The sequence below is a fragment of the Limanda limanda genome, chromosome 20 (assembly GCF_963576545.1).
Source record: "Limanda limanda chromosome 20, fLimLim1.1, whole genome shotgun sequence".
NCBI lineage: Eukaryota > Metazoa > Chordata > Actinopteri > Pleuronectiformes > Pleuronectidae > Limanda > Limanda limanda.
The window spans coordinates 4,464,724-4,476,762 of NC_083655.1; the positions used below are offsets into that span (position 1 = coordinate 4,464,724).

The following is a 12,039-nucleotide window of genomic DNA, read 5'->3' on the forward strand; positions in this document are numbered from 1 at the left end:
TCGTTCCATTAGCATTTCATTTCAACTTTTTGCACATTTCATATTACCTACGGAGACGTGTAAAACGTTTTTACGTATTGATTCAAATACAAAATTAAATATGACATTATAATTTATCCTTTTCCTTCATCACCTGAACGAGCAGCACAAACCAATCATGTGTAAGCAGAACAATAATAATAATAATAAAGAGGACCAGTCTGAGTTTTAGCCAATCAAAGCACTTTATTGCACTGTATAGTGTGACGGTGAGCCAATAGCAGGCTCTTATAAAAGTGTCATTTAATCTTTTTATCATGTGTACAAAACAAGTCACACACACTTGTACCGTACAAAATCAACACTATTTACATACAATATACACACACACATCTAACACACACTCACTCACTCACACACAGACACACACACCATGCAGTCTCTCTCCCATCGGACCCTGAACACACGGACGAGTCCTCGGGGGTCTCTGATGGGAGTTCCCTCTTGTCCCACATCCTCTGCTACACACACACACACACACACAGGGACTGAAACATGGCCGCTACGCTGCTACCAACAAACCCAAACTGCTAAAACAGCCAAACAAGCGCAATAAGCAACTTCTGATATGCATAAAGTTTTTTTTTCTTCTTCTTCTTCTGATAAAAAAAGACGAATGATGGCGAAAGACGATGAGAAGGAATCGACAAGAGGAACGAAGCAGGAGGACGAGACGAGGGCGGGACAATCCAGAGAGGACGTAAACAAACGATGCACCGGGCGTCTCTCAGGAACCTGCAGCGACAGGTCAGTGCCGATCATATGATTCACAGCCAATAAACTCTTCTTTTAAAACATTTCATATAGTTTTTAATTCTCTTAAATCATCTGAGGCTGCAGCAGCTGCACCGAGGCCCAGAGGACGTTCACTTCACTGAGCTGCTTCTGTGCAAACGGGAGAAAGAGACCCAGGTTTCATTCTCTGTTCCTTTTCATTTCCAGGAAGACAGTAAAAGTTCCTCTTTACTCAAAACTACACAAAACGAAATTAAGTTTAAAACAAAACCTCAAACAACAACTGAGATTTGTGTGTTTCTACTGTTCAGTAAATAAAAGATTGAAAGTCGCTCAATCAGCAGCGATTTCTTTTCTCTTTGCTCTTTTAGTGCCGATGAGCTGTTTTGCTGCAGATTTGAATTTTAAAATCATCTGTTAATGAGTCGAAGTCTAAACATTAAGATGCATAGTTACACAAAACATAATAAAAGAATGTTCGAGGTGAAGCAGATTCTCTGGGGATTCGTCTCTTTGAATCGAGCTGCTGCTCTGACAGCGAAACTTCAGTGTAAACTCTTTTCTGACATTACTCGTCCTCTGCAGCTCGTTTGGAGACGTGACCTCTGACCTCTGCAGCTTGTTTGGAGACGTGACCTCTGACCTCTGCAGCGAGGAACGTCCTCGTGGGCGTTATTGCTACAATTGGAGCTTTTCACTGTAAACTTCGTCCCTTTGCACCGAGCGGCCTCCAGACGCTGCTGCGGTTAAAGTGCATCTGGATCCAGAGAGCGACTCTGAAGGCCCCCCACCCCCCCGACGTGCTGACTCAGCTCCGATCGGCCGCGGCGACCACGACGCTCTAAATAGTAATAATACTCTGTCTTCTGCTTGTATTTACACACAGTGCACTTTGCTTGACGCGATGCTTTGGATGTTTGAGGGACTGAATTCACAGTAACTCTGATGATTACAAGAAAAAACACAAAGTTATCTTTCTTTCAGTTTCTGAACCAGAGTTAGAAAAGTTGCAGTCGATGATTTTAGAGCCAGTTACATGTTTCACTGCGACACTGAAAACTCAAATCTTGTTTTTTTTTTGCCGTTTTCTCAACGTTTAAAACCGGTATAAAAAATGTTTTCACATTTGATCGTCGAAGGTTTAAAATCTGTTGAATTCACATTGAAACTGGTAAAATGTCCCTGTCACACATCAACACAAAGAGATGAACACACTCACACACACACACATGATGCAGACACACACACACACACAGGGTGCAGGTGGAGAGAGCTGCATATAGGGGCTACTATACCTCTTTGTGTTGTAGGTACCTCTCCATATAGATTATTATGTCTATGTACAATATTTATATTTTTACAATAATCTGGCTGCCCCTCGTCTAATTGAAATAATTCCACCGAACTGGGATTTCTCTCTTGGACCAGTAAGACGTGATGTCACTGACTCTCCCGGTTCCCTCTCCACACAGTGTTCCCCTAAGGCTTTCTACAGTGACGGGCTCCTGGTGACGGTCACGAGATTGAGCGGGGGTGTACAAATGGTCAGGACACCACTGAGCAATCAATCAATCAATCAATCAATCAATCAATCAATCAATCAATCAATCAATCAATCAATCAATCTGTCAATCAACCGGCACAACACGACTGTAAAGAAAACGGACGACTTAAGACTTCACCATATGCAGGTTCAAAAATACAGTACATCTTGATTTTGGGAAATGAATGAACATCAACGGCGATATGCACGGCATACAAACGCATGCTCGCTCTCTCACACACACACACACACACACACACAGACACACACTCAGGCTACATGTTGTAGGCCACGTAGATGGGGTCGAGCTGGTCTTGTAAGAAGCCGTCGCGGAGGTGCATGCGCTGTTTCTCGCCGCGGGAGTTGATGGGGATGACGCCGATGTCCGTCACCACGACCACGCCCACAATCAGGTAGTGCTCCTCCAGCACCGCCTTGGTCACCATGGGAACCAGGTCCAGGGCTTCCTGCTCGGAGCCCTCCAGCTCCACCACCACCACCAGCAGGTTGGTCCAGGGGAAGACGGCACTGGGGGAAACAATCACATTTCACTTTCATCACCTTTCATCTGATGTTTGATTTTCTTCAGCGGCTGATCTCTGAGCGCCGAGTGAAACCAGCCGAGGACACGTACCACTCCATGATGCTCTTGTGTGCCCGTATGACGGAGGTCTCGATGTCGATGGGATGGTATCTCATCCCTCGCAGCTCCATGGCCTCCTCCAGAGCTCCCACCACGAACAGGGCGTCGTGTCGCTCTGTTCACACACACAACCACAGTTTCAGTTTCCGGAGACAAAGACGGCGGGTTTAACGTGGAGAGCAGGAAGTCAAACCGACCTCCGTTGGCGTCGGTGAGCTCGGTGCGGCGCAGGAAACCCAGATAACCCGTCCTGGCCCAGGTCGTCTGAGTGTCGCCGAAACTCAGTCTGGAGCTGAAGTGGTCCGACTGGAGAACCTCCTCGCCGTAACCGCTGTAGTAGCCGCTGCCGTTATGAGCGCTGTGCACCCAAATCTGAGAAAACAAAGAAAAATGAATTGACGCCAGTGATAAAAGATAAAACTGGAAATGGAAAGAACAAGAGAAAAGATGAAGATTAAAGGAGGAGACGTGGGCCGACCTCTCCCAGGTGCGAGTCTCCCAGAGGTCCCTTCGTCTCCGGGTTGGCGATAATGATCCGAACTCCAGGCAGGATCTAAAAAAAAAGAAAAGAATCAATCGTCATGGTTACAGCTTCATGAATACAACTCTATGAATAGATCACAGCTTCATCTTCCTCTTCGACCACAGCTCAGCACATTCCCTCCCTCTTTCTGTTTCGTGACACATGTTCTGTTGCAGAGGAAATAAAAAAAGACTGGAAGAGTATTCTCTCTCCATCTCTCTCTCTCTCTCTCTCTCTCCTCCCACGTGAGTCAAAGGAAACAGCGGAGCGACAGAAGACCGGCGCTGAAACGTGACTTCTTCTCTGTGTGTGTCAGCAGTGTGGGGGGGGGGCGGGGGGGAGATGAAGATGAAGAACGTCTCCTCGGGCTCCAGAAAAAGATCCGACACTTTCCTGTTTCTACTCAGTGTCCATATGATCCATCGAGGTGAGGTTATTTCAGTCGTGTCTCTGTCTCACTTCTACCATGCACTGGCAGAGAATAGCCCTGGGTTCTGTCTCTCAGGGAACAAGGAACAAGGAAGGAAGGAAGGAAGGAAGGAAGGAAGGAAGGAAGGAAGGAAGGAAGGAAGGAAGGAAGGAAGGAAGGAAGGAAGGAAGGAAGGAAGGAAGGAAGGAAGGAAGGAAGGAAGGAAGGAAGGAAGGAAGGAAGGAAGGAAGGAAGGAAGGAAGGAAGGAAGGAAGGAAGGAAGGAAGGAAGGAAGGAAGGAAGGAAGGAAGGAAGGAAGGAAGGAAGGAAGGAAGGAAGGAAGGAAGGAAGGAAGGAAGGAAGGAAGGAAGGAAGGAAGGAAGGAAGGAAGGAAGGAAGGAAGGAAGGAAGGAAGGAAGGAAGGAAGGAAGGAAGGAAGGAAGGAAGGCTCCCACTCACCTTGCCGGACTCCATCAGCGGCAGACTGTGAGGAGAACCTCGCTCCACCAACCGAACCCTGAAGGACAAACAGGAGCAGAGATTAAATATTTCTGTATATCGGTGAAGAGTCAGAGTCAGAGATGTGTGACGAGCGATGATCGTTGCACCTGTCGTGACGCAGCGCTCTCATGTCCACGTACACGGTGGTGGGGTCCGGCCCTGAAGTGCCCTGCAGCCAATCACAACACAGACACTGTGAACATGTGACCAAGAACCTGTGAGCTTGATCAACTTCACTGGAGCTGCACGAGTTTGTTCAGAGAAACAGACGACAGCCGGTTTTCTGCTCTTGTAGACGTAAGAAATGTTTTTGAATTACAGCGACAGAACAATAGGTTTGAAACAGTTTTGTGTTTTTCACCAAAACCTTAAACGTTTTTAAAGTTTTTGCCTCAAACATTTATCTAAAATGGAAAAATCTGATAAAAACATGTGTTTATCTTTAAAATTGCAACAAAACAAATACAAAAAGAGAAAGTAGATATAATCTAAATACAAGGATCTTAATTATTTTAGCCAAATAATAAAATAAAAGCTTAAAAAATTCAATCAATAAAATGTCCAGCTTCTTCTGATTTTTTTTATTGTTTCTATAAAATGAAACAAAACTAATAAAAAAAAGAGGAAGTAGATATAATCTAAATACAAGGATCTTAATTATTTTAGCCAAATATTTAAATAAAAGCTCTGAGCTATAAAATTCAATCAATAAAATATAAAGACTCTTTAATATGAGAAGTATTTTTTCTGTTTAAATCGTCGTGAACAGATTTTGACATTAGGAGACGTCACCTCGCACATTTTTCATTATTTTACAGGCAAGACTAAAAAAACTATGAATTGAAAACTGAGATAGTTTGCAGCTGCAGCCCGGAGCTGAGTTGGATCTCACCTGCAGGCAGATGGCCAGGTTGACTCTGCAGCCGAAGGCCGTGCTGACGGAGCGGGGGTGGAGGCCGAGGTCTTTGAACAGCTTGGAGAAGGAGTGAGTGAGCGACATCCTGGGCCGCTCCTCGGCCACCACCACACAGGCCCGAACCCGGGACAGGTCCAGACCTCGAGCCTGGAGGACACACACACACATTCCATCATTTCACTTCTCTGTACCTGAGCCCGACTCTTGGATTGTGGACAAAGTTAAGAATCACGTTAAGCCGTAGGAGTTAAACCCACGGATCTGAAGGTGTCGTGTGACTCACGAGTGGAGAAATAAAAACTTGTGAGTGACTAATAAAACAGTCCAGTGAGTAAAGAACGTGTTGACTTGTCACTGTGTTCAGCTTCCAGTCTCCATGGAGACGCAGAGACAGATAATCACTGAAATGAAGTGAGCGACTCTGCTTCAGCGACCAATCAGAGGCTCAGACGTGTCCTCGGGCCGAGCACACGCAGTCAGGTTATTAAAGTGGAGGAGGAGTGAAGTGATGGAGGAACCAGGTTCCAGAGGAGGGGGAGAGTGACATCACTTTGTCTACTTCAGGTGAATTATCTCTAACCTCCTGAAATTAAATCTCCCTGACTAATGCCTGCTTGTTGATGAATCAGAAACCCGACTCGGCGGCGGCGGTGGCGTGCTGACCTTGAGCGCCTCGGTCTGCAGGCCGAGTCCCTTGGTGCAGAGCTCCATGACGCTGTAGGAGCAGAAGGTGTCTCGCACCCGCAGCTGGCTGACGGCCAGCAGCCACAGCGCCGGGTTGGACTCCAGCTCCACCGGAGGGATCAGGATGGACTGGTGGCCCGAGTACACACTGCAGACCACACACAGACAAACACAAAGATTCAGTATATCGTCCATTTCAGGAGCAGTAGTGTGTGCTTTGGTATTAAACTTCTCTTTATGTGAGCACTCGGTCTTTGGATATTCTCATATTGACGATGATTTGCAGTCGGATTTGACTTTTAACTCAGCAGCAGAAGATTTTCAGGCCAAGTTCAGAATTTATGAGCCGAGAAGAAAGCAGAGTTGAGCTCCGGAGCCAGAAGAGAAGATTTAAAGACGACAGGTGTCACAGATGAATGTTCCTGAGGAGATTCTCTGTTTGTGTTATTAAAGGACACCAGACGACTTTCTGACATAAATCACAGCTCCAGTATAACATGTAGTGAAAAGTGTCCCGGCAGATGAAGCAGCGTTTCTCTGGTGAATCTCAAACCTGAGAAAGTCGTGAAGAACTAACATCGTGTGGCCAAAAGTATGCGGACGTCTGTTTGTGATGGGAGGGGGGGACACATTTAAAGGTTGCACCAACCTGCAGAGACACCAGAGGACGAAGCCCAGGCCGCAGTAAGGATCCAGACAAATGGCCACTTCTCTGGACGGGTACAACTCACACTGCAGCTTCACCGACCGGCAGAAGGCTCCCACGGCATTGTGGGACGTCTGGAAGGTCGGTGTGAGGACAGAGACACACAACAACACAACAGGACGGAAGGTTGGACAGTTAATACACGAGTAACACAAACTGTTCTTCAGGCTGTTGCTTAGTGATAGTTTTATACATTTCCTATTATTCCATCATTGAAACATGAATGTGTCTCTGAGGGAAACTCTGAGTATCTCACTACATGTACGTGTGTGTCTTCCACAGTAACACATCTCTGAACCATCTTTCCCGTGTGCACTACACTGTTTGTTGTTCCCGGTGGAATTAAACCATGAGGAGTAAATGAGAAGAGGAGCGGGTTCGGGGGGGCGGGACGAGAGGATCAACGCTGATCTGACCTGAACTCCGGCCAACATGCCGGTCGTGGACACGCTGAAGTCCAGATAGGCCAGGCCTTCAGGGTTGGACGGCTTATGGAGAGCTGGAGGCTTCTTCTTTGGCAGGTCATCTGCAGCGAGCGCACAAACACACACACACACACACACAGTTTGTTATATTACACAATCTGTTCACTTACATTCATTTCAGAGACACTAACCTCCAGTTGAACCCACAATACAACTACAGCTGTAACAGTCATGGAGGGAAATTAAAAAATGTCCTGTTGTGGTAAATGTTCTGTACAATTTTCCAGTTTTACTTGAATGGAAACAAAAAACACTGATGGATTGTTGTCCTGTGATTCTAAAGGGAGAAGTAAAAGTTAAGGTTTTATTATCATGGAGATCTGAGAAATGACCAGTTCAGATGAAACCGATGTTTCTGATGTGTTGCAAAACTCGAACAGAGCAGAGTGGACGAAGCTTTAAGGTCCCTCCCTACAAGTGAGGAAGTAATTGTTTCCATGTGTGTGTGTGTGTGTGTGTGTGAGTGTGTGTGTGTGTGTGTGAGAGAGAGAGAGAGGCCACAGTACCAGTGTCCAGAACAGGAGGCCAGTTCCTGATGTCCACAGTGGCCATGGCCTCCTTGGAGCGCAGCAGCTTACAGATGACCGCCGTGGTCATCACACAGGCTGAGTGACTCACCTGGAGAGAGGAGGTCAAGGGGGGTCAGAGGTCAGCTGCACTTCAGCGTAGCCACAACAAATACTCTCTAAAAATGTACTGATCAGATATCCATGGAGAGGAGGAGCATCCTGACCTCGACGATCATCTTGACGGTGGGCAGGGTGGTGGAGATGTTCTGAGGGTGGGGGGGCCTCACTGTGATGGGGACGCAGCCGGCGTACAGGCAGCCGTAGAACGCCGCGATCAGGTCGATGCCTGCAGGAGACACAGAGGGACGGGGGGGACAGAGGTGTGAGCGCTCGGTGACGCTCCTGTCGGCGACCTGTGGGGACGAGCGAGTCTCTCACCTGGAGGGTAGACCAGGGCGACGTGGTCTCCTTCCTGAAGACCCCCTCTCTCCATCAGCAGGGCCGCCACTCGCTCTGCTCTCTTGTGCAGCTGCAGGCAGGTGAGAGAGCTGGACACCGCCCCCTGGAGGGGAGACGAGGCAGGTGGAGAGAAGAGTGTAAAGATCACTGATAAACTTCAGGCTACAAATAAGTGTAAAAGCTAATTCCTGTTCAAAGTAATGGATATAATAATATATAATAATAATAATAATATAACAGTTTTATTTTACTCAGATATTCTAGAATCTGCTTTTTCAGAGCTCCACTCAACACATTGATGATTTTCCTCTTTATAAAAACAGAGTTGATGACCACATGTGGCTGCAGGGGGCGCTGTGGCTCAGTCACATGAGTGCTTGTGAAACAGGAAACAGGGTGAGAGCTGTTACCCGGGAGCTGAGCAGAGTGTAGAGGACGTGGTCCGGTGTGGTCTGAGCTCGCCACTGCAAAACCTCCGACAGGAACAGGAACTAGAAAACACACAACGCCATCAGATCGGACTGTGCTTCTTTGTGTGTGTCTGTGTGTGTGTGTGAGTGAGTGTGTGTGTGTCCCACCTGGTCGTTGTCGTCAGTTTGTCCCAGATCTCTTCCACTGGCCTGAGCGATCCTCTTCCCTGACACCAGATTCCCCACCATCACAGAGGCAGGTCCGATCTCTGCAGCCCACACACACAGACACACACACACACAAAAGACACACACACACACACACAGTACTGAGCAACTAAGCAAGTACAACACCTTCCCTTCAGAAAAGCAAGGAACTCTGGGTATTCTCACAGCGGCGTCTCTCACCTGCTTGTTTCTGCCGGGGTTTGGGCAGGTTGGTGACGCAGGTGTGGGGGCACATGAGCACGTTGCAGGGGTGCAGCCCCCCCTCCAGGTACAGCTGCTTGATCTCCGACAGGTGGATCCCACCCAGGGGGGTCTTAGGCAGCGTGTTGGCCGGGACCAGCGAGAGGCAGAACACGCCCACGCCGTGGATACTGTCTATGGCCTGAGAGGGAAGGAAGACAGTGGGATTATCATCTCTTCATCATCATCATCATCATCATCATCATCATCATCATCATCATCATCATCATCATCATCATCATCATCAGTGTACTCTTCCTCCCGGTTTGGGAGGCGACCTACCTGCAGGACGCGGCTCATCCACTGGAAGCTGTCCTCCTCCGTGGAGTCGGGTCTCTGCTCGGCCACGACCACGATCCTCTCGTCCCTCAAAACCGTCACAGAGAACACGGCTATCCTGCAGGGAGGAAGCAGGGAGGAAGGAGGGAGGAAGGAGGGAGGAAGGAGAGAGGAAGGAGAGAGGAAGCAAGGAGGAAGCAGGGAGGAAGCAAGGAGGAAGCAGGGAGGAAGCAGGGACGAAGAAGGGAGGAAGCAAGGAGGAAGCAGGGAGGAAGGAGGGAGGAAGGAGAGAGGAAGCAAGGAGGAAGCAGGGAGGAAGCAAGGAGGAAGCAGGGAGGAAGCAGGGACGAAGAAGGGAGGAAGCAAGGAGGAAGCAGGGAGGAAGCAGGGACGAAGAAGGGACGAAGCAGGGAGGAGGCAGGGAGGAAGCAAGGAGGAAGCAGGCAGGAAGCAGGGAGGAAGCAGGGAGGAAGCAAGGAGGAAGCAGGGAGGAAGCAGGGACGAAGAAGGGACGAAGCAGGGAGGAGGCAGGGAGGAAGCAAGGAGGAAGCAGGCAGGAAGCAGGGAGGAAGCAGGCAGGAAGCAGGGAGGAAGGAGAGAGGAAGCAGGGAGGAGGCAGGGAGGAAGGAGGAAGGAAGCAGGGAGGAAGCAGGGAGGAAGCAGGCAGGAAGCAAGGAGGAAGCAGGGAGGAAGCAGGGAGGAAGAAGGGACGAAGCAGGGAGGAAGCAGGGAGGAAGCAGGGAGGAAGAAGGGACGAAGCAGGGAGGAAGCAGGGAGGAAGCAGGGAGGAAGCAGGGAGGAAGAAGGGAGGAAGCAGGGAGGAAGCAGGGAGGAAGCAGGGAGGAAGGAGAGAGGAAGCAGGGAGTAAGCAGGGGGTAAGCAGGGAGGAAGCAGGGAGGAGGCAGGGAGGAAGCAGGGAGGAAGCAGGGAGGAAGGAGGGAGGAAGCAGGGAGGAAGCAGGGAGGAAGCAGGGAGGAAGGAGGGAGGAAGGAGAGAGGAAGCAAGGAGGAAGCAGGGAGGAAGCAAGGAGGAAGCAGGGAGGAAGCAGGGACGAAGAAGGGAGGAAGCAAGGAGGAAGCAGGGAGGAAGCAGGGACGAAGAAGGGACGAAGCAGGGAGGAGGCAGGGAGGAAGCAAGGAGGAAGCAGGCAGGAAGCAGGGAGGAAGCAGGGAGGAAGCAAGGAGGAAGCAGGGAGGAAGCAGGGACGAAGAAGGGACGAAGCAGGGAGGAGGCAGGGAGGAAGCAAGGAGGAAGCAGGCAGGAAGCAGGGAGGAAGCAGGCAGGAAGCAGGGAGGAAGGAGAGAGGAAGCAGGGAGGAGGCAGGGAGGAAGGAGGAAGGAAGCAGGGAGGAAGCAGGGAGGAAGCAGGCAGGAAGCAAGGAGGAAGCAGGGAGGAAGCAGGGAGGAAGAAGGGACGAAGCAGGGAGGAAGCAGGGAGGAAGCAGGGAGGAAGAAGGGACGAAGCAGGGAGGAAGCAGGGAGGAAGCAGGGAGGAAGCAGGGAGGAAGAAGGGAGGAAGCAGGGAGGAAGCAGGGAGGAAGCAGGGAGGAAGGAGAGAGGAAGCAGGGAGTAAGCAGGGGGTAAGCAGGGAGGAAGCAGGGAGGAGGCAGGGAGGAAGCAGGGACGAAGCAGGGAGGAAGGAGGGAGGAAGCAGGGAGGAAGCAGGGAGGAAGCAGGGAGGAAGCAGGGAGGAAGGAGGGAGGAAGCAGGGAGGAAGCAGGGAGGAAGGAGGGAGGAAGGAGGGACAAAGCAGGGAGGAAGCAGGGAGGAAGCAGGTAGGAAGGAGGGAGAAAGCAGGGAGGAAGCAGGGAGGAAGCAGGGAGGAAGGAGGGAGGAAGCAGGGAGGAAGCAGGGAGGAAGCAGGGAGGAAGCAGGGACGAAGCAGGGAGGAAGCAGGGAGGAAGGAGAGAGGAAGCAGGGAGTAAGCAGGGAGGAAGCAGGGACGAAGCAGGGACGAAGCAGGGGGTAAGCAGGGAGGAAGCAGGGAGGAAGCAGGGAGGAAGCAAGGAGGAAGCAGGGAGGAAGCAGGGAGGAAGAAGGGAGGAAGAAGGGAGGAAGCAGGGAGGAAGCAGGGAGGAAGCAGGGAGGAAGCAGGGAGGAAGCAAGGAGGAAGCAGGGAGGAAGCAGGGAGGAAGAAGGGAGGAAGAAGGGAGGAATCAGGGAGGAAGAAGGGAGGAGGCAGGGAGGAAGCAGGGAGGAGGCAGGAAGGAAGCAGGGAGGAAGCAGGGAGGAAGCAGGGAGGAAGCAGGGAGGAAGCAGGGAGGAAGCAGGGAGGAAGAAGGGACGAAGCAGGGAGGAAGCAGGGAGGAAGCAGGGAGGAAGCAGGGAGGAAGGAGGGAGGAAGCAGGGAGGAAGCAGGGAGGAAGCAGGGAGGAAGGAGGGAGGAAGGAGGGACAAAGCACGGAGGAAGCAGGGAGGAAGCAGGGAGGAAGGAGGGAGAAAGCAGGGAGGAAGCAGGGAGGAAGCAGGGAGGAAGGAGGGAGGAAGCAGGGAGGAAGCAGGGAGGAAGCAGGGAGGAAGCAGGGAGGAAGCAGGGAGGAAGCAGGGACGAAGCAGGGAGGAAGCAGGGAGGAAGGAGAGAGGAAGCAGGGAGTAAGCAGGGAGGAAGCAGGGACGAAGCAGGGACGAAGCAGGGGGTAAGCAGGGAGGAAGCAGGGAGGAAGCAAGGAGGAAGCAGGGAGGAAGCAGGGAGGAAGAAGGGAGGAAGAAGGGAGGAAGCAGGGAGGAAGCA

General features: G+C 50.7%; 1 protein-coding gene across 2 annotated transcripts in view; it reads right to left on the reverse strand.

The window, feature by feature from the left end:
* Positions 1–2,592: 2,592 nt before the first annotated feature.
* The window catches only part of LOC133026879 (disco-interacting protein 2 homolog C-like), a 35,691-nt gene continuing 26,244 nt past the window's right edge, over positions 2,593–12,039 (reverse strand). Inside the window, exons 21-38 of one of the 2 annotated variants that reach the window (XM_061093863.1) lie at positions 9,313–9,427; positions 8,971–9,172; positions 8,731–8,831; positions 8,563–8,643; positions 8,132–8,255; positions 7,918–8,039; positions 7,691–7,802; positions 7,116–7,225; positions 6,643–6,773; positions 5,973–6,141; positions 5,264–5,456; positions 4,617–4,624; positions 4,501–4,562; positions 4,352–4,409; positions 3,439–3,513; positions 3,158–3,332; positions 2,952–3,075; positions 2,593–2,845 (exon numbers count right to left, since the gene is read on the reverse strand). In XM_061093863.1, coding sequence (XP_060949846.1) covers positions 2,593–2,845; positions 2,952–3,075; positions 3,158–3,332; positions 3,439–3,513; positions 4,352–4,409; positions 4,501–4,562; positions 4,617–4,624; positions 5,264–5,456; positions 5,973–6,141; positions 6,643–6,773; positions 7,116–7,225; positions 7,691–7,802; positions 7,918–8,039; positions 8,132–8,255; positions 8,563–8,643; positions 8,731–8,831; positions 8,971–9,172; positions 9,313–9,427 — 2,215 coding nt within the window. The remainder of the gene's footprint in view (positions 2,846–2,951; positions 3,076–3,157; positions 3,333–3,438; positions 3,514–4,351; positions 4,410–4,500; positions 4,563–4,616; positions 4,625–5,263; positions 5,457–5,972; positions 6,142–6,642; positions 6,774–7,115; positions 7,226–7,690; positions 7,803–7,917; positions 8,040–8,131; positions 8,256–8,562; positions 8,644–8,730; positions 8,832–8,970; positions 9,173–9,312; positions 9,428–12,039) is intronic. The other variant, XM_061093862.1, reaches the window with a different exon arrangement.